Here is a 24,679-nt window from a genome sequence, read left to right on the forward strand (position 1 = left end):
TCACAGCATGGCTGCTGGCTGGTTGAACCAATCGGAGTTGCGTTGTTCCACCGCAGTGCAACAGGTGCTGCTGGGAAGCAGAAAGCCCTCCATGTGATCAACATACCTTGCTAAGTGGAAGCGCTTCTGTCACTGGTGCGCCCAGCAGGACCTTTCTCCACAATCTGTATTAGTCCCCACTATCTTGGACTATTTACGGTCTCTCAAAGAGCAAGGTCTAGCGATCTCTTCTCTACGAGTGCATCTTGCAGCTATTTCCATCTTCCATCCTGGGGAGGCTGGCAGTTCCGTTTTTTTCCCAACATATAGTTTCCAGATTCCTCAAGGGCTTGGAGCGGCTCTACCACCAGGTCAAATGCCCAACCTCTACCTGGGACCTGAACCTCATCTTAACCAGGCTCATGGGGCCCCCCTTTGAGCCTTTAGCCACATGCTTGCTGCTGTACTTGTCCTGGAAGACAGCATTCCTAGTCGCTGTCACCTCGGCTAGACGAGTCTCAGAACTTCGAGCATTGACTGTGGATCCTCCGTATATGGTGTTCCATAAGGACAAGGTACAGCTGCGACCACATCCGGCGTTCCTCCCTAAGGTCATGTCTGCCTTTCACGTTAATCAGGACATCTTCCTGCCAGTTTTTTTTTTTTCCAAAGCCGCACTCATCACGACGGGAACAGCAGCTGCATACTCTGGATGTCAGCAGGGCTCTCCCCTTTTACATCGAGTGGACCAAACCCTCCTGGCGTTCACCTCAGCTATTTGTAGCGGTGGCAGAACGTATGCGGGGCATGACAATCTCTTCCCAACGTATTGCATCTTGGTTGACATCCTGTATTCGGGCATGCTATGACTTGGCTCACGTTCTGACTGGCCATCTCACCACCCACTCTACTCGGGCTCAAGCCTCATCTGCCGCGTTCTTGGCCCATGTTCCCATACAGAAAATCTGCCGCGCGGCCACCTGGTCTTCCGTCCACACCTTTGCATCGCACTATGCATTGGTCCAGAGGTCCAGTGACAATGCCGCCTTCGGCTCAGCGGTCTTACATTCCGCAACATCTCGCTCCGACCCCACTGCCTAGGTAAGGCTTGGGAATCACCTAACTGGAATGGATATGAGCAAGCACTCGAAGAAGAAAAGATGGTTACTCACCTTTGTAACTGTTGTTCTTCGAGATGTGTTGCTCATATCCATTCCACACCCGCCCTCCTTCCCCACTGTCAGAGTAGCCGGCAAGAAGGAACTGAGGAGCGGATGGGCCGGCAGGGGTATATATCAGGCGCCACTCCAGGGGGTGCCCTGCTGGCCCATTGAGTGTTGATAGGGTAAAAATCTCCGAACGTGCATGCGGCGCGCACACACCTAACTGGAATGGATATGAGCAACACATCTCGAAGAACAACAGTTACAAAGGTGAGTAACCGTCTTTTACATCTACACAGTGACTGTTATCAGCCAAACTTGTAGTCTCCTCACAGAATGAAATCGGGTTTCAACCATGTTAAGTAGCATTAATTATATACCTGTTTAATTCTTTATCAATTGAATCCTATGTCAGTTTTTCCATTGTTTTGCCTGGGACTGATATCAGGCTAACTGGTCTATAGTTACCCAGGACATCTGTTTGATTCGTTTAGAGTCCACACTTGGGTTCTGTGAAAAATTATTTTTTGCAAAGCCTAAAATCAATAGAAGTGTTAAAAAATGGATTTAAATATCTTCCTGCAGTATGTGGGTGGCAAAGACTTCAGCATTAGGCTAGTGCATGGCAACCTGAAAGGCAAGCCGATTATAAATGAAAATGTGAAACTCACTAGCATAAAGGGTAAAAAATCTAATTTACATCATTTTCAGCTTTAATAATGTAAGGGTTATTAAGAGCTGGTCACATTTTAGTTGTTGAAAAATGGCCTTATTCAAAATCAAACTTTTTTTTTTAAACTTTCCATTTTTTTGATGAAATTGGAAAGCAAGAAATTTACCCACTTTTTCCTTTTTTGGTTTATAATTTTTCCTTTATTTCTTCTCTTTTCCCTGCCCCCTTTTTTCTGGGGAAAAATGGAAGGGATGAATGAAAATAGGGAGAAAAAGGAAAACTGAAAACTATTGAAAATGAATGCTTTCTAAACAGAAAATGTTTCTAAAAATTTTGAATAAACAAAAAATTGTTCCTCTTTAATCTGTGGAATGAAAATGACTGACTGATTTTTGTGTGTGCAATTTGCCCACTCCCCAACTAGCTCTTGGTATTAATAGGAGATTTTGTTCTTGTGTTTTATTTTAAAACCAGGGGTACTGACAGACCTCTCTGTCTACTTCTGCTGACATGCAGTGTGGCCAGGGAGCTCCACAGATCGTGTGAGGTGCTTTAGAAATGCTGGTGACAAACAGGCACAGAGTATCAGGGGATTATCCTCAAATATTGTCCATTCTCTTTTAGTAAGTTTCAGGTGTCATCAATGAGCTGGGATGAGCCAGAGGAAGGAGTGGAGGTCTATGGGTAAAGTCCTGCAATAAAAGGGGAGATTTATTTCTTACTTTTGGCAGTCTCTGCACTCTATCAGCCCATTGGTCTCTTTGATGGTGGTCTCGTACACGAAGACTGGGTATTCTGTGTCACATGGCTGCAGCATATCATGTTTCTTATGCTTGTGAGCTGCAATGGCAAAAAGAGATGAAGTCAGAACCGAGGATTGGGGAACAGAGACAGAGGGCTGGTTTACACTACCATGATAAATCGATCTAACTTACGCAACTTCAGTTACGCGAGTAACTATGCTGTGTCGATGGGAGAGCATCTCCTATTGACTTCCCTTACTCTTCTCATGGAGGTGGAGTACACAGATCGATAGAGGACTCTCCCATCAATTTAGCGTCTCTTGTGAAGACACGCTAAATTGACACTTGCTGCATCAATGGCAGCAGTGCCAATTTACCGGTAAGTGTAGATATGCCCAGAGAAATGGATTGAAAGAAAGTGTGGACGATGCCCCTCCCCAACCTACCCGCCAAAAAAGGCAAAGTTGCTGACAAAAATTAAGTGCAATGATACTTAAAGCCACCAGGTGGTGCGGGGAAACCAGTGTAGCAGGAGAAATGTTTGAGATATATTACTCTATGGTTACACTGAGAAAGTAAACTAGGCCTTATCTCTCACACTTTTGAATTGTACTCGTATAGTTAAAGTGGTACAACTTCTAGCAGTACCTTATATCAGTATAGCTATTCCCATAGCAATGAGAATAAGCTATACCAGTATAAGGTGCTTTTAGACTGATGCAACTGAGTCCCCAGTTGGGTGGGGGAGGAGGATATATTGATTTAACTATTTTGGCATTATTGTAGCTCTGTTAGTGAGGAGGAGTTAAGCCAAGATGATGCGGAAGGAAAACCTACATTGGCTGTTACTATTTGGAGTACATAAGAGTGTAATTAATTTATTTCATATTAAGGAGTGGGTTATCACTTATTCATTTCCTGCATAGCTCCTGGAAAAAGGGACATTGATAGCTGGGTCTCCAAGTGCCCTACAAGGCCTAGTTAGTCAAAGGCCCCTTCATACTTGCTAATTTTATAAGTGGGCAAGGATCCATCTGTATTGTAGTAATTGGCTGGGCTTTGTCTGGTCAGCCAATCACTAAAGAGATGAGTATTTTCCCCTTTTATTGATTTCTCAGAGACCTGGCCCATGTCAGCAGCTCTATCACCATCCATTGGCAGGGCAAAGAATTAGTGTTAGGTGTCACTACCTGCATTACTCTGAAACCTCACTCAGGGCTGCTGGAGTTAAAAAACCAAAAGGACTGTTTGCTTGCCCCTTCCCATCTTAAGGCTTCTGACTAAATGCTTTGTGAACTTCCCCTTTCCATTCCTAGGAAACTCAAATTGTTCAGTCTACTTACAATGATGGAAGACGGACTTGGCTATCCGAGTCACATAATGAAGATGGGTTCACATGACAGTCACACAAGATGGCAGCACAGTGAATGTATGAAGTCACGTGGGGAGGTCATGGATGAAATGAGGGGAAAATGAAAGAAAGCAGAGAAGGGAGTGATGATGAATAGTACAGGAATCAGACCCTCTTGCCCCTGCTCCTCCCAGGAAAGTATGATTAAAACAAAACACATCCATTTAAAGTGACACATGGTTATGGACACACAGAACAAAACCTTTCACTCACTTGATGTATCTTCTAATAAGGGCACTCTCTCCTGCACGGACAGCAGGAATGGATTTGATAATCTAACCTGTTTCTCTCTCCCATCCTTCTGTGAACCTATGTGATCCTGAAGGAAATATGCCACTCTTCAGGAGGGCCATAGTATTTATCATATGTATTTTGCATGAAGTTCATGCTTGTTCAGAAAGCCCACACAAGTCCCATCACTTCAGAAGTCCCAGTTAATCCTTACTTTGAGGACTTAAGTGGGACTTAAATGGTGCTTATGTCTTGAGCTGACTCTGAACAGGATGAATTTCACCTTCTTAGCATAAGATCGAGCTCTCCAGAATACTGGGAAATGCAGAGCAACTGAAGGCCAAATACCAAAGTCAATGAGGATTTTGCTGTTGTCTTCAACAGAAGCAGGATTTACCTATGAATAACTGCTGAAGATTTCATATTACAATACAGCCTTCATACAGATCCTTCCAGCTCCTAATGAGGCACTGTGCTCAACTACTGTGCAATGTTCTGTTTTCATTGTCTTGACTGATAGATATCCTATAGAATGTAGCAGGAAATGACAAATTATAGGTTTTAAAAACCATCCTGTATCATTTAACAGAGAATTATATGTTGGCTATAGAATTCCATAGAACCTGAGGAGTCTTTTAACTGAATATGCATCACAGCTGACTTACATAGTCAGTTGGTCCAATGTGGGGAAAACTTATTGGGGAACCAGGGGAGAAAAAACCATTCTACCACTTCCCATGATATTAAGCTGCTGTAAAGTCACTGTAGCCCCAGGCATGGGGACACTGAGATAAGAACTTCATTCTGAGTGCTTTTCAGCTTTGGAACTTTCAGCAGGTCTTGAACATGGTGGTAATAGGACCCGGAGACTAAATTCCTAGTGCCAATATGCGAGTGTTGCCTTGGCACTGTGCAAAATTTCTCTGTGTAACTCCTTCCTCCAGAGGTGCTGTAACATTTGTGTGCTATGGGGCAGCTGTACTTCTGCATACTTACCATCTGCCAAGCTGTCTGAGCGCCAGAGGCCACAAATATTGAACTCCAAAAGAAATCTGGTGAAAGAGCAAGAAGAGAGGACATTTTGCAGTAGTCCAGAAGAATACAGGTGTCACAGAGATGGCCCAGCGGACTGCCATGGCCTAAAGAGCCCAAGTCCTAAAATGTGCAATGTGAATTTTCTTGCAGCAGAAGCCTGAGACCTTTTTCACCCTTTCAGCACATCCCTTTGGCTCTCTGATTTGCTTTGTTCACGCTGGAATGGCTTATTCCCAAAGGACAGTGTAGGCAGGGCCGGCTTTAGGCTGATTTCCCCCGATTCCCCTGAATTGGGCCCCCGCCTAAGAGGGACCTGCACCCTAAAGAAGAGCGCCTAACTTAGGTGCCTTTTAAATTTTTACTCACATGGTGGCACTCTGGGTCTTCTTCGGTGGGTCTTTCATTTGCTCTGGGTCTTTGGCGGCATTTCAGCGGCGGGTCCTTCAGTGCCGCAGCCCGCAGAAGACCCGGAGCACCACCGGGTGAGTCATCCCTGCTGGGGCCCCGCACTTCCTAAAGCCGGCCCTGGGTGTAGGCTGCCCCCCACCCAGTGCATTCATTAGCTCTGTGGCCTTTGAGGCTGAGAAATGACTCGAGCATCTTGAGAACCAGCTATGGAGTAAGTATTGATCAGTGTGACAGAAGTGGGTACTATGCAAACACAGCAACAGGGGCAGTGTGTGCCTGGTGAACTAATCTGTACTAAAGATGGGCTCAGGTCTTGGACTCTGGAACTTTTCCAAACTTCAAGGATGTTTAGGTTCAGTGCTTCAGTTTGGGCCCAATGTAAAAATTGATTGAAGTTGCAACATTTGGATCCAGATGTAGATCTGAAATTCCTCTCAATCTGAGGGGAAGCTGACTCCAATGCTCCTGTTTAAACCTCTTTTTCTCTCCCCTCCCTCCTGTCCTCCTCAACACTGCACCATGTGCAGGAACCACAGGGTATAGTCTCCAGCATGTCACTAAGATCCTTATTTGAACAGACTAGTTTCTTCTTTATCTCTTTTCAACTCAAAAATTGTTCTCAACTGATCCTAGGCAAATCTGAAAAGGAAGGATGGTCTAGTGGTTAAAGGAACTGCATGGGGAGTTGGGAGCTCTAGGTTATATTTCTGGTTCTGCCACAGACTTTGCACTTTGACCTTGGACAAATCACATGATCACTCTTTACCTCTGCTTTCGAATCTGCAAAATGGGAATATTAGTACTTCTGTATTTTACAGGGCTGTGGTGAGGTGCTCCAGTACTATGGTGATAATGCTACAGAAATGCCTATGCAGTAGAACAGTGTTTCTCAAACTGGGGTTGCCGCTAGTGTAGGGAAAGCCTCTGGTGGGCCGGGCCGGCTTGTTTCCCTGCCCATCCTGCAGGTCCGGCCGATCGTGGTTCCTACTGGCTGCAGTTTGCTGCTCCGGGCCAATGGGTGCTTCTGGAAGTGGCACTGGCTGAGGGACATACTGGCCATCGCTTCCAGCAGCTCCCATTGGCCTGCAGTGGCGAACGGTGGCAATGGGAGCCGCGATCGGCCGGACCTGCGGATGGGGCAGGTAAACAAACCAGCCTGGTCCGCCAGGGGCTTTCTCTATGCAAGTGGTGACCCCAGTTTGAGAAGCACTGCAGTAGAACCTCAAAGTTATGAACACCAGAGTTATGAACTGACCAGTCCACCACACACCTTATTTGGAACCAGAATTATGCAATCAGGCAGCAACAGAGACAAAAAAAAAAAAAAAAAAAAGGCAAACGAGGTACAGTTCTGTGTTAAATGTAAACTACTAAAAAAAATAAAGGGAAAGCAGCATTTTTCTTCTGCATAGTAAAGTTTCAAAGCTGTATTATTGTACAGTTCAGTATTGTTCAGTTGTAAAGTTTTGAAAGAACAACCATGATGTTTTGTTCAGAGTTACACACAACCGCCATTCCTGAGATGTCCGTAACTGAGGTTCTACTGTAGTCATGTCTTAACACTGAGCCTGTGTATGTATTTGTCTTAAATCTCTCCCCCGTTGGTGTGATCCTCCCAAACTGTTGTACTCACATGAGGAAATCACTTATCAGCCACTTCGCTGCAGCAAGAAAGGTATAAATGGGCTGGAGAAAAAGAAAAAAGAGAAATACCATAAAGTTCTGTTCACAGAAAAGACAGTCGTCCTGCGGGACTCAATATTTCATCTAGGTTCTCTCTATCAAGCAAACTCTTGGAGACGGGCTAGAATTTAAGCTCTTGGAATCAAGGGAAATTTGCAAAATGCATCAAAAGCCAGTGGAGTCTCCTTGCTACCAATAATATCTCCACACCTCCACTCACATTGGGTCAGGGAGTTTATCCCAAATGGGTGTGGGACTTTGAAGATGTCATTACTTGATGATTTTCCTCTGGTATGGATGACCTCTGAGAGCACAGAGCAGGGAGGAAATAAACCTACTAAATGGGACAATGACAGTTTAGAATGCTGTTATCATCTGATGGAAAGTGGAACTTTTGGTACTAGCTGCGGCATTAGCAGCCTTGCACTGCAGTTAGTGTTGTCTGCTTTTGATAACACAGCATCTTAACCCCATATCCATCCAGCCTTTCTTTAAAGTGGATTGCCTAGTGCCCAATCTACCCAGGGCTGGTGCAACCATGCAGGAGACCTAGGCAGTTGCCTAGGGCGCTGGGATTTGAGGGGCGCCATTTTCTTCGGCAGTGACTGTGGTGGCCGGATCTTCGGCTGCCCAGGTCGCTGCCAGCATTTAGGTGGAGGGAGCTGGGGCAGGGGAGCGCGGGGAGGGCCGACTGCAGCAAGTAAGGGGTGTGTGTGGCACGCAGTGGAACTTCCGCCCCAGCTCACCCCTGCTCTGCCTCCTCCCAGAGCAGGGGTGAGCTGGGGTGGGGGTGGGGTGCCTCAGGGTGGGGAGTGGGGAGCTGCTGCGCAGAGGGGGGCACGTGCGCCTCAGGGCGGGAGCGCGGGGGGGGGCGCAGGGTGGAAGTTTCTCCTAGGGTGTGAAACATCCTTGCACCGGCCCTGAATCTATCTACCTTTTTAGGTAGTTCCTGGCCTATGTGCTATTCTCAGAACATATAGCCTTGGTCCCTCTATTCCATGTCTTCATCTCTTCCATGGTAGTCTGAATGCCTCTTCCCAGAGGACTTTCTCCTGATGCTGACATTGCAATGCCCAGTCAATGCCTTCACTTTCATCTACAGATTGTAACCTAAGAAAAGCCTGGCACTGTACTGGTGACAGTTCATTGCATAGATTTCTGTGGTTCCCTATATGCCTGATAGGCATGATGGGACTGTATGTAAATGGCTGAAGGAAATGGAGTTGCACTGATCTATGTCAGGTTTGAATTTCCCATCACTTGAGAAGAAACAACTCATTATCTCTTAACAGGAATGTGTTCCAAGGTACTAGAGAAGTTCTGGACCCAACTACCAATGAGCATTCATGCAATGGGCTGACTGTAGAGAGATACGTACACTGAGCAGAGGGTGGGCACCACTGTGATGATGGTAGGGCATTTTGCACATGGCCTGATAGTCATACATCGTCACCCTATAAAATCAAAGCAAAACAAGCAAACGGTCAAAAGCAAGAAGTGCGACCATCCATGAGATGGTCAAGTGTGAGCTAATTTTTTTCCTACTCAGGCTATATCCTGGATATATTTTTGTACATAAGAATTGCCATGCTTGATTAGACTGATGGTCTAGCTAGTCCACTGTCTGGTCTGTAGGTAATGCTGGATGCTGCTGAGAGGTGTTGTAGCTGCTGTAACTTATGTTGAAATGTTCCCAATTAATATGAACTTGTTAAAGAAAAGGGTGCAACAAAACACAACTTAGTTTTCAGATTAGAGCCCTGAGTCGGTTACAGACAATCTATTTAGCAAAGGACCACTAGGCGACACGGTGAATGATAAAACTGAACTTGATTTAAAAAAAAAAAGATTAGTTAAGCAAACAGGCAAGCAATTGCTACTTACACAATACTTCAGTTATACTCACACTTGACCGTGAAATAGTATGTCAGTGGGTGATTAGTCCACTGACAACAGAGCAAAGTAAAGTTTTTATAAGCTAGGAACCTAATGGTACTTTTTTGATATTGATTGGAACTCTCCTCAGTTTTAACAAAATGACTTAAAACTATTATAAGAATAATTAACATTAAACACTTATTAACATATTCACATTTTTGCCACTTTTTTATTGGTTTTTTACATAGCCCATTATTTAAATTGACATCTATAACAATGTATTTTTGTACTATTAATATAGATAACATTTTAATAAAACATTTATCATTTTTAAAAACATAGCAAGGACATGAGCAAAGTTACATTGTAGGCAACTTCAATTTTTCTGTTTTTACGGTTTTCAGCTTCTCTCTAACTTTTCTTACACTAGCAACTTTAATTTCTCCATACTCTTCTACACTTAGGCTAACTTAAGCCAAAACCTAATCATAGGCTACACTGTGCACTACTATATCATAGGAGGAAATTTCTTCCTGAATTCAGAGGGTGACCATTATATGCCCTCGAACGGAAGGATTATAATTCATCTACCTGAGTAACCCCAGATGCCATTTTTAATCCATCTAAATGTTTAATTTGTTTTTGAACTTACTAAAGAATTAGTGTGCAACTAAACCAGTGAAGGACATTCAAAGGGAAAACATTTTCTACCAACTGTATTGCAGCTACTGGGGAGGTCTCTGGCAGCCAGCCAATCATTTAAAGTCTTCCAAGGTTTGATGAGAAACTGAAAAGCTTTCAACCAAAAGCAGAGAAACTTTCCAAATATATAGCACCTTCTAACATATGGGACTAAGACATAGGTGCTGTTCACATAGTGCAAGACTGGAGCAGTTTGGGATTTAGTTGATCCCATAATGCTTTGCAGTAGCTGCATCTAGTAAGCAAGAGAAGCCTGGCAGGAGAAGGGAGAAAACAAGAAGTGTGAGGATTCTGGTAAGGGGGAAGATGCTAGGTGAAAGAGTGTCTGTAGGAAAATAGACAGTAGGGAAATAAATAATTGAACTTCCTGCCCCACCTCATGGTTTCCCTCATTGTCCTTAAAGCCAGCTATACCACTGTCACTGGGACAATACATTTCATCCCCACCTCTATCACCTTCTAACAGAAGAAAGGTACAGAGGAGATCTCCACTTACTGCCTAAACATTCCCATGTTTAGGAGTTGGGTCATTACTGAGCCGTCCACTTCACCAAAAAATTTTCCAGCCTGCACAGACAAAGTGATAAAAGGGGAGAGGGAAGAGAGAAATGTTAGTGTTAAAGTTCCTAAGCTTTCTACTGGTGAAACCAATCCATTCTGCCTAGAAGCTGTAGAATCTACTACCTGATGAATATTGTTAATAACCAACAAGCACCTTTAAAGAGGTATCACATAGCCAGGGCTGGCTCCAGCTTTTTTGCCGCCCCAAGCGGCGAAGGGTGGTGGTGGAAGAAGCCGCGATCAGCAGCAGCTCAACCGCGCCACTTCATTCTGCTGCGGGTCCTTTGCTTCGACGGGGACTGAGGGACTTGCTGTTGAAGATCCGGAGATGCCGCCTCTTTACATTGGCCAACCCAAGCACCTGCTTCCTGCGCTGGTGCCTGGAGCCGGCCCTGCACATAGCTCCAGCTTTTGACTGGTTGAGAAGTTTGAGGTGGGGCCTGTATTCTGTTGTGAGTATTTGTAACCTGTGAACACGGGTTCTGAAAGCATGTGCCTCTCCTGCCTGAGCTAAAAGACCCAGCTATGTTAGCTCAAAATCTGTAGCGAACTCTTAAATCTCTGTGTGGTTCAGCGACTATAGGGGGACAGAGAGCACAATGTGTATGTGCAGTTACATGTTTATTTAGGAATCACAAGCAGTTTTGCAAATCACAGTCATACAGGTACCAAAGATGCAATATTAACAAATACAAAAATGGCTGTATCACTTTTTGTTTGAGAGACATTGTGCAAAGATATAGTCAGGATTATCTATTGGGCAGGTTATTACAATATCAGAGGATGCAAAATCTTTACACAAGTCAATATATGTTGCCTCTGGAGATTTTCTTGAACTCAACAACAATTCTGCCGTTACTTACTAACAAACCAGAGTAAGTTAGCTATAGTTATGTTTAACATTTGTCAAAGCAATGGTTTGTTTTCTGGCAAGTGTGCTTTCTCTGAGGATGGGATAGGGTAACTAAATAGTTATTTATTGGTCTTCTGTCCATTTTGCAGTGTACAGATCTGATGGGTTAATTTTTCCATAAGAATTAGCTCCCATATATTATGGAACCATTCTGGTTTGGGCAAAAATTTTCTTTTCTAATATGAAACTAGTTTAGCAGCCAACAGGGAATGAGAGATTAATTCTTCATTAGTGGGAGTGTGACCATTTCCACTAGGAAGCCCCAGGAGGATTTACCAAAGAATCATTTGATAATAATCACCCAACATTAGTATTACTTAGTTAAAAATCTCCTCCCAATACTCTTAAAGAGCCAGACATTCCCACCACACATACGTAGGCATAAAGTCACCTCTTCCCCTCGCAATAATTTCAGACACAGTCAAAGGTGTCTGAGCAAGCTGTAGCTCTTTCACCTCACTGGCTCTTTCAATCTGATTATGGTGGTTATTGGTCCAGCTGCTTCATTTAATACCATTCTGTAGCAGTAATGAGAGCCAGAACAGTTGGATTTAATGCAACATAATCTGCAGCTGGCATGGCAAGGTCAAAGGGCCATGGTTGGACTATGAGTGCAGCCTGTCTAGTTCAGGAATACTGGGACGTCTTACTGAGTTCCTGCAATTCCTCCTGAGCACAGAAGGCCTGATTCTCATTTGCAGTGGCAATGTAAACATTTAATGGATTCTTAGTATAAATGAGAATAAGGCCCAGAAAACAGCAATGATCTGACCTTTTGACCTACAGTACTAGATTTTCAAAGTTAGGTACTTTTACGTACTGTGTGCTTGATAATAGCACGAGAAAACTCCATTTTTAGTAAACCCAAATGGCTCTTCATCAAAGCAACTCTTCACACTCATTAAAGCCCAACTCGTAACCTTCTGCAGTTCTCAGCTTTCACTAAGCTTCTTGCTTCCTTTGGGAAGAGGTTACTGGACCACTTCCTCCCCTCCAGCTCCAAGGCACAGGGAGGCCTGGCTTGCATGATCCACTGTCTGTTCTTAAAACTATCTCCTATACTGGATCTGTGGGTGGAATCCCTGTCATCAGCACATGAATCAAAGCTAGGCTATCTCCCCTGGACAGGGGGTGGTGTCAGATCAAGGCAAAGGACAGCAGCATGATGGAGTGAGGAGACATGATGGAGAAGATCTCATAGCTCCTGGAGTAGCTAACGCAATTCAGTCCCAGTTGCTCATGTCATCACTGTAAGAACACACGCACTTTGGCACTTTCCTCTATTTTTATCTTGAAATGTTCTCTGTATGTATAAATATCTCCTGTCTGTGTGTTCCATTCTATGCATCTGAAGAAGTGAGCTGTAGCCCACGAAAGCTCATGCTGAAATAAATGTGTTAGTCTCTAAGGTGCCACAAGTACTCCTGTTCTTTTTGTGGATACAGACTAACACGGCTGCTACTTTGAAATGCTGGGAAGTGTCACACTGTTGGCAGGTTCTATTTGTTTTAAACAAGAAGCCAGTTCCTTGGTTGCCTTTCTTTGGCCAAATGCAGGGAGAAATAGGAACGGGGGTCCCACCACTCTTCATGTTAGAGCAGTAACAGTTTGTGCTGTCTTGAGATGCAGATGGGGTACAGGGAGAGCTTCCTCTTGACACACACAGTACTGCATGACTCACTGGACTCTCCCGCACAGACTCATTCACGATCTGATGCGCTTCCTGGTATGTTTTGCATGATGAGCATTGCAAACAGAACTTCTGTCCTTCTCTCTTTTATACACAGACATTGGCCTCGGTATTTAAATGGCATACACTTGCAAAACTGGCATCAGCATCAGGCACTAGGCACATATAACCTACATAGCTAACTTGGGCAAAGACGCAATGTAGCAAGCTGGCTGACTTTTGTTCCCTCAAGGAAATCCAGATTCAGGAATGCTCCTCTGTGTTAAGATGCCCCACGTGTGGAGATCCAGGAAGGCTGCAGTGTGATGAGTTGTACTGTGTGGAGAGCCAGGCTGGGAAAGGCTGCAATGTGGTGAGATGTCCAGTGTGCAGACACAGACCAGGAAGGCTGCCCTACCCAGACCTCAGGCTCCCGATTTAGTAAATCTGCTGCCTGTGTGGTCTCCTGGCTGGGTAGCTGTCATAAGTAGATAGGTAGGGTAAGGGTTAAGTTTCTTTTACCTGGAAAGGGTAACCAAACACCTGACCAGAGGACCAATCAAAGAACTGGATTGTTAAAAAGTCAGGGGCGGGAATTTGTATACTCGAGGTCTTTTTTGTTTTCTCAGCTGTGAGTAAACAAGTTTCCTTCTAACTCCTTTTAATCTAAATTTCTACAAAAGCTGAGTACAGGGACAAAGTAATTCGCTATGAGGAGCTTGTGTTGTATTTACAGATGTGGATGCTGGGTCTTTGTTGCTTCCTCGGCTGGGAGGGACAGCTATCATGCTGATTCCAATTCTCTCATTCTACTAAGGGGCAGTGAGTATAAAACGGGAACAAAGTAAGATCGGCTATGATATGCTTGCTTTGTACTTACTGTGTGTGATTGCTGTCTATATTAATTGGCTATTTTTAAATCAGACTGGGTTATTCAGATTTCTTAAGTAGGGGCTGTATAAATGTTATGCAAGTTATTAGTCTGTATTGTCTCTTTTCTATATAAGCTCTTTTTCAAAACTTGTGGAAGTTTCTTTCTTAGTAAGGCAGAGAATTGAACCTCTTTATCAGGTATCTGTCTCCTCACGGGAAGGCAGGAACGGGGAAGGCAAGAGCCAAGCTGTTGGTATTGCATCTCAATTGTCCTAGGGAAGGAACGCTTCTCTGGGAAGCAGAAAACAGGTTTCTTGGTCGCGCAAGCTAGACAGGAGGAAGCCTGGGAAGGAGGGGGAAGGGGTATCTCTCCTACTTCGAGACGCCAAGAGAGACAGGCTATCTGGAGGTCCCCCCAGGGGAGGGTTGGGGACACCAGAGAGAGGAAAGGGGGGTCAGGCCCTATCAATTCCTGACCTGGTGGCAGCCTATCAGATCTAAGCTGGAGATTAAGCTTAGAGGACTTCATGCTAGTACCTTATATTTGAACTCTAATGTTCAAATCGAGGAATATTACTATGACAGTAGCTGCCATTTGTTTGATGTCTGGCGCAGAGGAAAAGGCTGTAGGAATCCCATGTAGGAATCAACAATTTAGAGACCAACGGTAAAAGGTGAAATAAAGAGCCAATCTAAATACAAATGAAACATGAACAAAAAGTCATTGGCAAGCTGTGGACTGAGAAGAGAAATGATGATTTTCCCCAGCTCTGGGGAGTTAACAGCTAGAGTAGCTGATAGCACTGGAGCCTGCCAGAATGCCTGATCTCAGAGGCACGCGGATAATGTTTATAATTTATCTAAATCCATGATAATGACAGGTTTTCACTCATCAGATCTTCCAGAGAACAGCTTTGCATAAACCCCATTTTCCATAAGACCCAGGGGCAATGCAGAGGCAGCACAAAAGGAATACAGGTGCCATGTGCCCGGAACTGACAGCATTAATGGCATTAAGCAGTCTGCCATTGCCTTTGTCCATAGGGAAATGGCTTCAGGAATGTAACTTTAAAAAAAAAAAAAAAAAGCAAATGAGGGTCAAGGTGAAGAAATAGTCGAACTAAGTCAAAAAAACAAACAAACAAACAAACCCCACCCCCGGACCTGTAAACAGTAGGAACATAGGAACTTCCCTGCAAGAGCACACCAGGGGTCCATCTATTCCTATAGCCTATGGCTGACAGTAGCCAGTACCAGATGCTTCAGAGGAAGGTGCAAGAAACTCCACAGTGGAGACTTACAGAAAAATCTGCCCAAAGGGCAAGTTCCTTCCTATCCCCCTCTCAGTTGGTAGCTGATTTATATCCTGAAGCATAAGGGTTATGTCCCTTCTATATTTTTTAATCTGTCTAATGGAATTGTGGATGGTCTCATTAACCATCTAAATGACCATGCTGTTTTGAAGTCTACTAAGTTATTGACTCAGTGAAATCTCGTGGCAGTGAGTTCCACAGGTTATTGGAATGTAATGAAACAAAGGTTTTCTTTTATAATTTTTTCTTTTTCTATTTTATTAGCTGTCCATTAGTTCTTGCATTATGAAAAAAAGTAAATAGGTATAAATATTCATCTTCTCTCTAAATTAAACCAATCTGATCTTTTCAATCTTTCCTCATGTGGAATTCTCCCCATGCCTCATTTTATCAACCATCTCTGAAGCCCCTCTATTTCTGTTAGCTTCTAGCAGACGGTGGCCAGAACTAAACACACCATTTCAGGTGAAGGCATATCAGTGACTCACCTAATGGCATTACAATATTTGCAATATTATTTTCTACTTCATTCTTTATGCATAGTAACATTTTGTTTTCTGTTTTGACATCACTGTACGCTGAGCAGATGTTTATATTGAGATATCCATAGTGCCGCCCAGGTCTCATTTCTGAGAGTTAAATTAGAGCCCAGAAATGTATACGTGTAGTTCAAATTATTCCTTCCTATGTGCATTACCTTACATCTGTCAATACTGAATTTCAACTCCCACTGTATTGCCCATTTGTCTAGCTTCATTAAGATCTTTTGATGTTCCCCGCAGTCTTCCCTAATCTCGACTTACCTAAATAATTTTATCTGCACCGTTCACCATCTTGCTCTTTCCCAGAGTATTGATAAATATATTCAACAACACTAGTCTAACTATGGAACCTTGGGACACCCCATTGGTAACCTTTCCTATGTTGTAAATGGACTATTTATTCCTATTCTTTGTTTTCTGTCTCCTAACTACTTCCTGATCTATGACAGTACTTTTTCTAACCACGTAACTACACAGTTTCTTTAGCAGCCCCTTGTGAGGGATTTTGTCAAAAGCTTTTTGAAAGTTCCAATAAATTATAACTGGTTCTCCATTATGTACTATTTTGTGGACGCTCACAAAGAATTCTAGAAGGTCAAACAGAATTTCCTTTACAGAAGCTGTACCGTTCATCATGTTCGTTTGGGTGTTTTACAGTTTTGTTTTCAAGTATCACTTCAACCAGTGTATCTGGTACTGAAGAAAGGCTGCAGTTATTCCCAGGATTACCCCATTGTCTTTTTAAAAGACAGGTACAATATCTGCAACTTTCTGATAATCTGGTATAGGGTGGATTTTAATGAAGTTGCATATTTTTGTTAGAAGGTTAAATATTTCGTTCTCCAGCTCCTTTCTACATCATCTGGCCATGCTGACTTACTGCTCTTCAGTTTGAGTTTGTTCCTGCATCTCGTTTTTTGACATCGGAATCCCTGAGAGTGCCCCATCTTCATTATCTGAAAGGAGTAGGTTTGGGATATGTATCTCCCCAGCATCGTCTCTAATGAAGATAGACATAAAGAAATAATTTTGGGCCAGATTCTGTTAACCTTACCCACGCTGAGTAGCACGTTCCATCACAAACAGTCCCACTGAGCTTGGTGGACTAAGATGATGATACTCCTCATAAGTAAGGGTATCAGAATTTGGACCTTAGTTTCTCAACAATTGTCCTTACTTGCTCTCTTTATTCCCCAATAGTCCAGCAAATGTACAAATTCTCTCTCACAAGTTTCATCCTTCTGATTTACTTAAAGAATTTATTTGTTTCTGTCTTTGGCTTTTTGTTCTTCAAATTCCTCATTATTTTTTACCTGTGACAGTCTATACCACTATGGTCACAATTTTTACTAGACTATGATGATTTTTGTACAAAGTATGCCTTGTAAGGTATCATTTGAAAACTCATAATGTGCTGAACATTAGTGTTCCCGTAAAATATATGTATCATCATTGTATGTAAAGTTATAGGATTCTACTGTATAACATTGCTGTGACATTCTCCAAGTTAAGAAAAGCAGGCTCAAACCAGTTTCTCAGGAACAAAGGACAGACCAACACCCAGTCCGGTGTTAAAGAGCTATCATGGCTTAAGCAGCCATTCTCCAACAGCAGGAAGGTGTGAATGAGAAATTTACATTTCATCACAGGGATGGTTCAGAACTCACATACACAAGAGACTTTGTCTCCGGCACCCCAGCTGGCTCAAAAAGGGGACAGTGATATAAAAATGAGAAGGTGGCCTCCAATTTACCTCTCTTCCTTCCTTCTCTCTGCTCATAATATCAATGAATACCTGAAGAACACTGAACTAAGGGGAGACTGAAAGAAGACCCAGCCTGCGAAATTTACTGCAGTGTAGGGTGAGGAAAACCTTTGCTTTGAATTTTGTTAGTTTAAGTTAACCATTAGCTTGCATTTTACTTTATTTTTAAAATTTTTGTAACCAATCCTGACTTTTATGCATCATCACTTGCAATCCTTTAAAATCCATCTTTCTGTAGTTAATAAACTTATCTTATTGTTTTATCTTAACCAGTGTGTTTGGATTAAAGTGTGTGGGAAACTCCATTTGGCCTAAAAAAAGGCCTGTGCATATCATTTTCCTTTGTTGAAATGATGATGGACTTTCTATGAGCTTGCATTGTTCAGTAGTGTGCTGGACAGTATAAGATGTATAGCTCTGAGAGATAAGTCTGGGACTAGAGAACTTGCTGGTGTTGCTTTGCGGTTTAATTCATGAGTGACTAGTGAGCAGCACTCAATACTTGGTAGCTGGGAGGGGTTTTACATGCTAGAGGCTGTGTGTGAACAGGCCAGAAGTTGATGTTCTTACAGTAAAGCAGGGTAAGAGGCATCCCAGGTTGGAGAATGGAGGGGACACAGCTGTCCAACAGTCCGGACTGTACCCTGGGAAATGTCACATTACCTTACACTGTACCTGCCATAGTTTATGCTCCTTTCTATTGGCTTCACTTGAGCTGGATTTCCATTTTCTGAAGGACACTGGTTTGGGTTGAGAACCCAGCCACTTAACCATCCTGTTTCTTTTCTTGCCTTCCTGCTTCTGTTTTAGTTTAGGGGAATGAATGTCCTTTGCGACTCTTGTAGATTATGTCAGTAGCCTCCACGGTCAGGGTAAGGATTTTTATTTCTTTACTTTTGACATAAAAACCTTTTTGACTAGTTTCTTTGTTATCTTTAAAAATTCCCTTGCTAATTTGTGTCACAGGCCTTTGGTACCTTCTCTCCCCCGAGGCTGTTGAGCTTAATTATACTGTGGCTGCTCTTACTTAATGATTCATCTAGAGTCATTTCTTCAACCAGCTCCCAGAGACAGAATATCAACATTCTGTATTGTCTAGTACCCTTCCATCTGAGGGTCCCAATGCACTTCACAGGCACTAATGCATTCATTAATGAAGGCTCCCCAAGGGGAGGGGAAGGTAAGTATTGCTATCCCCATTTTATAGATGCAAAAACTGAGGCACTAGAGTGACTTGCTCAAGGCCATATACCAAATCACTCCCACATCTGTGAACAGAACTAAGGTCTCCTGACTCACAGCCCTAGGCTGTAACCTCCAGACCCCACTCACTTACCAGTTGCTGGGGGAGGGGTCCAGCAGATTGGATGAAACACAGTAAAGCCTCTCAGCTGAGTCCTGATGTCTCCATCTCCTCCCGTCAGCCCTAAATCCCCCTCCCAAGCAGTTGTTTGATCTGGTGCTTGGAAGGACAAGTGATAAAATGGGGCCTGTTCTGTGTATCCAAACCCTCACTCCTTTGTTCATAACAGTCGTAGGGAGGACACTATGCTGAATGCTCTATTCGGCTGTGGCGAGTCCCTGATCCTGGGTCTGCATGTTGAATCACTGGAGGCTGATGCAACTGAACTCTCCCCTCTATTACATAAGCAGGTCTGAGCCCTCTTACCTCTGTAGGTCCCTTGGAAATGAGTATAAACCCATTATTATCAATGAGGAAGCAGTTCAGATTCTGCAGAGATATAAGGGAAAGGAAGTGAAATTACAGATGGCACTTTGGTTATGGTTGGTTGTTTATTGTTACTAGTATAACAGGGGAGGTAGTATAGCCTAGTGGACAGGGCATTGTCCTGGGGCTCAGGATACCTGGGTCCTATTCCCAGCTCTGCCACTAGTCTGATGTGTGACCCTGGGCAAGTCACTTCCCCTCTCTGTCTCCATTTCCCCTCCCACCCTGTGTCCGCTTTGCTTATAGTATTTAAAGTGTAGTCTCTGCCCCAAAGAGTCTGCCGTTTACTATGTCTGTGTGGGGTATTAATGTAATATAAACAATGTTTAAGAAAACACTACACACTGTCAGAGGGAGGGAGTTCAGATAGCACTCTTCTCAATAGAATAGTAATAATACTTAGCATTTATCCAGTGCTTTCCACCTGCAGATGTTAAAGTGCTTTACAAACAATATGAGTTAACTCTTGTTATGATCTCCATTTCACAGATGCGGAAACAGAGCACAAAGACTAAATAATTCTCCTATGGTCACATAGTGAGTCAGTGGCAGAATGAAGAACAGAATCTGGGACTCCTGACAACCAGTTCTTCTGCTGTAAGCACTAGAGATGATCCTGCCTCCATCTAGATTTTTTTTTTTTCAAGAGAAAAAGATTCCAGATTCTCCAGAGGCAAAAAAATCTGGGGTAAGGGTGAGAGGACCCTAGTTAAGATCTACCATTTCATGGGCAATCCTGATTGTCTATATTTTGCAGTTTATCCTATTGTCTCAGACTGAGGAAGAGATCAGGATCCAGAAGAGACCCTCTCTGAGCATGAAAAGAGGATTCTCCTCTGATCCCACTGCTGACAGGACAGGACATTCTCTCCAGAACACAGCTGGGCTCTAGTATAGCAGCTAGTGGAAGCCTCGGATGGCATGAACATAGGGAGAATGGAAAACATGAGGGGCTTCTCTAACAGGCATTCTCCTCAGCAGCCACTAGAATCTACTGGCCAAATCAGAGAGGAGATCGATGCACTCTGAGCCCCACATGCTGTACCATGCTGATTTCCCCTGACCCAGACAAGCTCCCTACAGGACTTGGTGCTAGGTCAGAGGAAATGTTTGGCTCTGGTTGTGGTCCTGCTGAGCACCTCTTGTAAGGTGTTGAGCACCCTTCACTCCCACTGACTTCAGTTGGAGCAGGCCCTTGGCCAATGACCTCCTCACCCCATAATCCTCACAGGGACCCTTTAATGAACTCAATGAAACTTACATCATCCTGACAGCTCAGCGGACACGCACCATCCACGCCACTGCACTGGAAAGGAACAGGAGAAATTAAATGATGACAATGTCTCCAGGACGTCTGTTAGTCTATAAGGTGCCACAGGACTTTTTGCTGCTTTTACAGATCCAGACTAACACGGCTACCCCTCTGATAGTGTCTATCTCGTTAGCCTCAAGGGGATGGACATCAGACAAAGGATCTACATCTCACAGCTGGGTACAGGTCAACGACTTAGTTACCATTTTGAAATAGACCGTCTAAGCAGCACACACTTAACACCTGCCAAGGGGGCCAGTAATGGTTCTGCCCTCTACCCACAGTCTAATTCCTCAAAATAAACAGTATTGTCTCCACTGAATATTACACGTAAGCCTGGTTCTGCCTCCTTATCCACTGTGAGCAGGACCTAAGGGAACTTCTAGTGTGCAGTAGCGGGGTCTGCCTGGGCAGTTAATGTGTGGCAGGCTAGAGCACTGTATGTTCACAGCCTCGCTTGCCACGTGCTGACTGCATAGCAAGCCCTCAGTGCAAGGGTGGCAGAATCAATCCCTCTAGTATTAATAACAAAAGTTAATTATACATTGGAGAGAAAATGTAGGGTGCATTTTCATATCTCATAACATCTTGTCCAAAATAAAGGCATTACATTTTAGGGATGCATTATTCTCAGGCAGTATATTTTTCCAGACAACTAATGACACAATAGAATGCGAATGTGCTCCAGTAGCCTCAGGCACCATCCATTTGTTTCATTCAAGGATCTACTGATACCAGAGTTGACGTGTGTCACGCCATTGAACTGGCTAGGACAGGAGGAGTTAAACAGTGAGTAACAAAAGCCTTCCAGTACTTATTCGTTTCATAACTATTCCGTGTGTGTATATGTCTCTTTCTGTTATTTTCTTTGGGGGCAAGGGAGGGAAAGCTGATGCAGTGTTGCCAATTTCTCTACGCGAGTCCCCTTTCTTCTATGGCTTTCCTGAGGTGGGGAAGAATAAATGACAAAGATGACAGGCCTTGCCTACTCTGGATCCGCTACTGATTATTTTAAAACTGCAATAAATTCTATAAAAAAAAAATAAGCCCCTCTCCGTCTGCCCTTCCTGGCTGTCTCTGAACAGGTGTGGGTAAATCGGCCTCTCAAACCACAGCAAAACTGTTAGTGGTGTTTCTCATCTCGAGTTCTGCAATACAGAGTGCTATTTCCATGGAGCCACCCTGTGTCCTGTAAGCATATTTCAAACGATGATCAAAGAATTTTCAGTTTGTTTCTGGCTCCATGACTTTGTGCCATTGCCACAACTATATCCGCTCTTCACATCTTGATAATGGTTTAATAGACGATGACATTACCTGGTCCACTGTTATGATGTGATGGTGCAAATGTTGCCTTGTCATGATGGGATTATTTCATCCCCACATGACATATACAAAAAAGTGGCAGCCCTAGACGTCACTCTGGATTTGCTCTGGTTTGTGCGGCTGAAAAATATGGTCGCAATAAACCCAAGAGTATTACCCATAGGGATGAAGATTAACAAACCAAAATGAAGTCAATTGAGTTAACCCAAGGGACAGTTTGGGCCCATTGTGTCTTTTAGCTCAGGCGTTGAAGTGATCTCTCAGAACTACCAGCTCTGCCATCGCCCAGCAATGGAATTTCATTAGACTGTAACAACATTTCAGGAGTGTGAGAGTTTGTGTAAATCGGATACAGGTACAAGCTGCAAATATCTGGATCCAGATTTCAGACACCTCAAGGTTAAGACTGTTCAGAGCTGAGGGTTTAGTTCAGTCTAGATAAAGTCAGGAGCCACTTACAAAATTCAAGTCCAGATTCATGTTCAGATTTCAAGCCACTCCTGCAAAGTAAAGGTCCCGAGTGTTGGTTTGCTCCTAGCTCTAGTTTAAATCTAGTTATAATGTTGTTGTGCCTGTCGATGAGGGCAGCAGGGAAGAGTTTTCTAATAATGTACAGATGGAAAAGTGGATAGTCTTCCAAGGGGAAGTTTGAATGTATCAATTAGGATTGTACCATCCAGTCAGTGGTCAGTTGGGGGGCCCAGAGAAGAGTGATGCAGCAGAATCTGACCAAACTCAAGAGTTCAGGTGAGAATCCCTAACAAACTCAGAAGAATTATTTTCAACCTGAAAGGCAGGGCCACCCAGAGAGGGGGGGAAGTGGGGCAATTTGTCCTGGGCCCTGCAGGGGCCCCATGAGCCCTGGCCCGGTGGTGGTCCATGTCTTCGGCAGTGGGGGGCGGCTCAGTGCTGCTGAAGACGTGGAGCAACTGAAGGGCCCCCCGCCACTGAAATGCTGCCAAAGTCCCGGACCGCTGCCAGCTGAGTATAAGCACCGCAGCTCCCCCACTTTGCCCCAGGCCCCCTGAATCTTCTGGGCGGCCCTGCTGAAAGGCCACAACACCCATTTCCAATTCATGTGTTCCCCTCTACATGCTTACATTGTAGCATTTGGACTGATTCTCATCTCAGCATGGGTGTGAATCTGGAAGAACTCTCTTAAAGCCTTTGGAATGACTCTGGGTTTGCAGCAGTGGGAGTGAGATTAGAATCACCTTTGTTCATTCTGCTTGAAAAAGAGCAGGAAATTTACGTGAGAAAACCACAGGGATGGGGATAATTGAATGTGTGCTCCCCATTTATTTTGGGACTGCTGCTTCAAATATTTCTGCATCACTACTTCCCAAGGGACCAATCCATGTCAGGCTCTGTGGTTTCTTGGGTGAGTCTCTGAATCACTGCAACCCAATCTACTTTAAGGTTTGCCAAAGACACTTAGTTACTGCAAAGAAAAACACAAGCTAAGTGGGCTTAGACTGTCGCCAGCTACTAGAGGCAAGGGAGAGCATGTATCATACAATGACATATAAAATACACGTGACAAACAAAGCATCATACAACACAGGCAGGGACACAGTGAGATCTCTCTGTCCTGAGCTCCTGTCTACTTACATCAGTGTCATTGGGCTGGGCGGGAGTGTGGGTATGTGGAGCAGTGCAGTATGCAGGAGAGATGTGGAGAGAAAAAACAAAATGTTCATTAGTGACTCTTTATTGAACTGCTAGCTAGTGCCAGTAAGTCAGGCAAACTCTTCTTTCACATGAGTAAGTGTTAGAAACAGGGCTTCATCCCTGACCCAGGAACCACCCTTCAGCTTCTTTAGTCTTTCTTCCCAGGCTCATTTCACTCCGGGAATGAATGTATGTTAATATGTGTTTACTTCCTGGGGCCATGTCCCCCATAAGGTTCTTGCACAACCTCCTTTCAATAACCCCCCTTGATAAACCTCCAACGAACTCCTGTTCACTCTGTGGGGAATCTCCTTACTGCCAGGTATCCTGTTAGACATACACGCAGGGCACCTCAGTCTCCAGCCTGCCAAGAGCCCTCCCTCTGCCACCAATGGCAATAAAAATCCTTTTCCATTCACCTCAGGCTCTCCAGTCATGGAGATAAGTTTCCTGAGCTCAAACCAGAATAATTCTAACCTGGTAACAGTTCCCTCTGTGGGCACCAGGCAGACATTTCATTCTTTGCATCTTCAGTCCGATGAGACTCCTCCCCACAATGTGCTGCCCATATTCCCTAATATTTTGAGAGTGCCCCTTGCTGGTAACAAAAAGGCATTTCCATTCTCCTCCTTATCATACCCAGGAAATGCTCTAGTTATTCCAATTCTCTCGCTCTGATTAGACTGTCTGAACCAGCCTAGCCTTGAAAATTTCTCCTGGCCTGCTAGCGTGGAGCAAGTCTTCTTTTTTATTTTGACAGGCTAGTAGGATTTCATCATCATCAACATCATCGCTGAGATCAGGATAGTAAAGGAGGGCAGGGAGATTTTGTGCCCCAAATTACAGCTTTCCATGATGGTTCCAAAAGCCTGAATGAATGCAAACATAGTTCCACAATTGTCAGCTGCAGCAGCGTTAATGCCAGGCCAGGATTCTGACATTGTTAACGCAGCGTTCCTAGAACAGACTTGCGGTTCATGCAGCATTAGAGCTGTCAAAGGATTAGAGAAACGTGTAACTTAAAACTAATCTACCACATAAATCTGTTTAATACAAATTTCACAAAAGCCTTCATGGAATTGCCACCAGAAATCAACGT

The 24,679-nt window shown here is 43.9% G+C and overlaps 1 protein-coding gene across 1 annotated transcript in view; it reads right to left on the reverse strand.

Annotated features, from left to right (window-relative positions):
- Nucleotides 1-24,679, reverse strand: part of CACNA2D4 (calcium voltage-gated channel auxiliary subunit alpha2delta 4) — a 168,329-nt gene that overhangs the window by 13,360 nt on the left and 130,290 nt on the right. Inside the window, exons 28-35 of the mRNA XM_032796736.2 lie at nt 20,533-20,577; nt 19,212-19,274; nt 10,403-10,473; nt 8,705-8,780; nt 7,277-7,329; nt 5,197-5,252; nt 3,902-3,922; nt 2,538-2,655 (exon numbers count right to left, since the gene is read on the reverse strand). Of these exons, the coding sequence (XP_032652627.1) occupies nt 2,538-2,655; nt 3,902-3,922; nt 5,197-5,252; nt 7,277-7,329; nt 8,705-8,780; nt 10,403-10,473; nt 19,212-19,274; nt 20,533-20,577 (503 nt within the window). The remainder of the gene's footprint in view (nt 1-2,537; nt 2,656-3,901; nt 3,923-5,196; nt 5,253-7,276; nt 7,330-8,704; nt 8,781-10,402; nt 10,474-19,211; nt 19,275-20,532; nt 20,578-24,679) is intronic.

Source organism: Chelonoidis abingdonii, chromosome 1 (genome assembly GCF_003597395.2).
Source record: "Chelonoidis abingdonii isolate Lonesome George chromosome 1, CheloAbing_2.0, whole genome shotgun sequence".
Classification (NCBI taxonomy): Eukaryota; Metazoa; Chordata; order Testudines; family Testudinidae; genus Chelonoidis; species Chelonoidis abingdonii.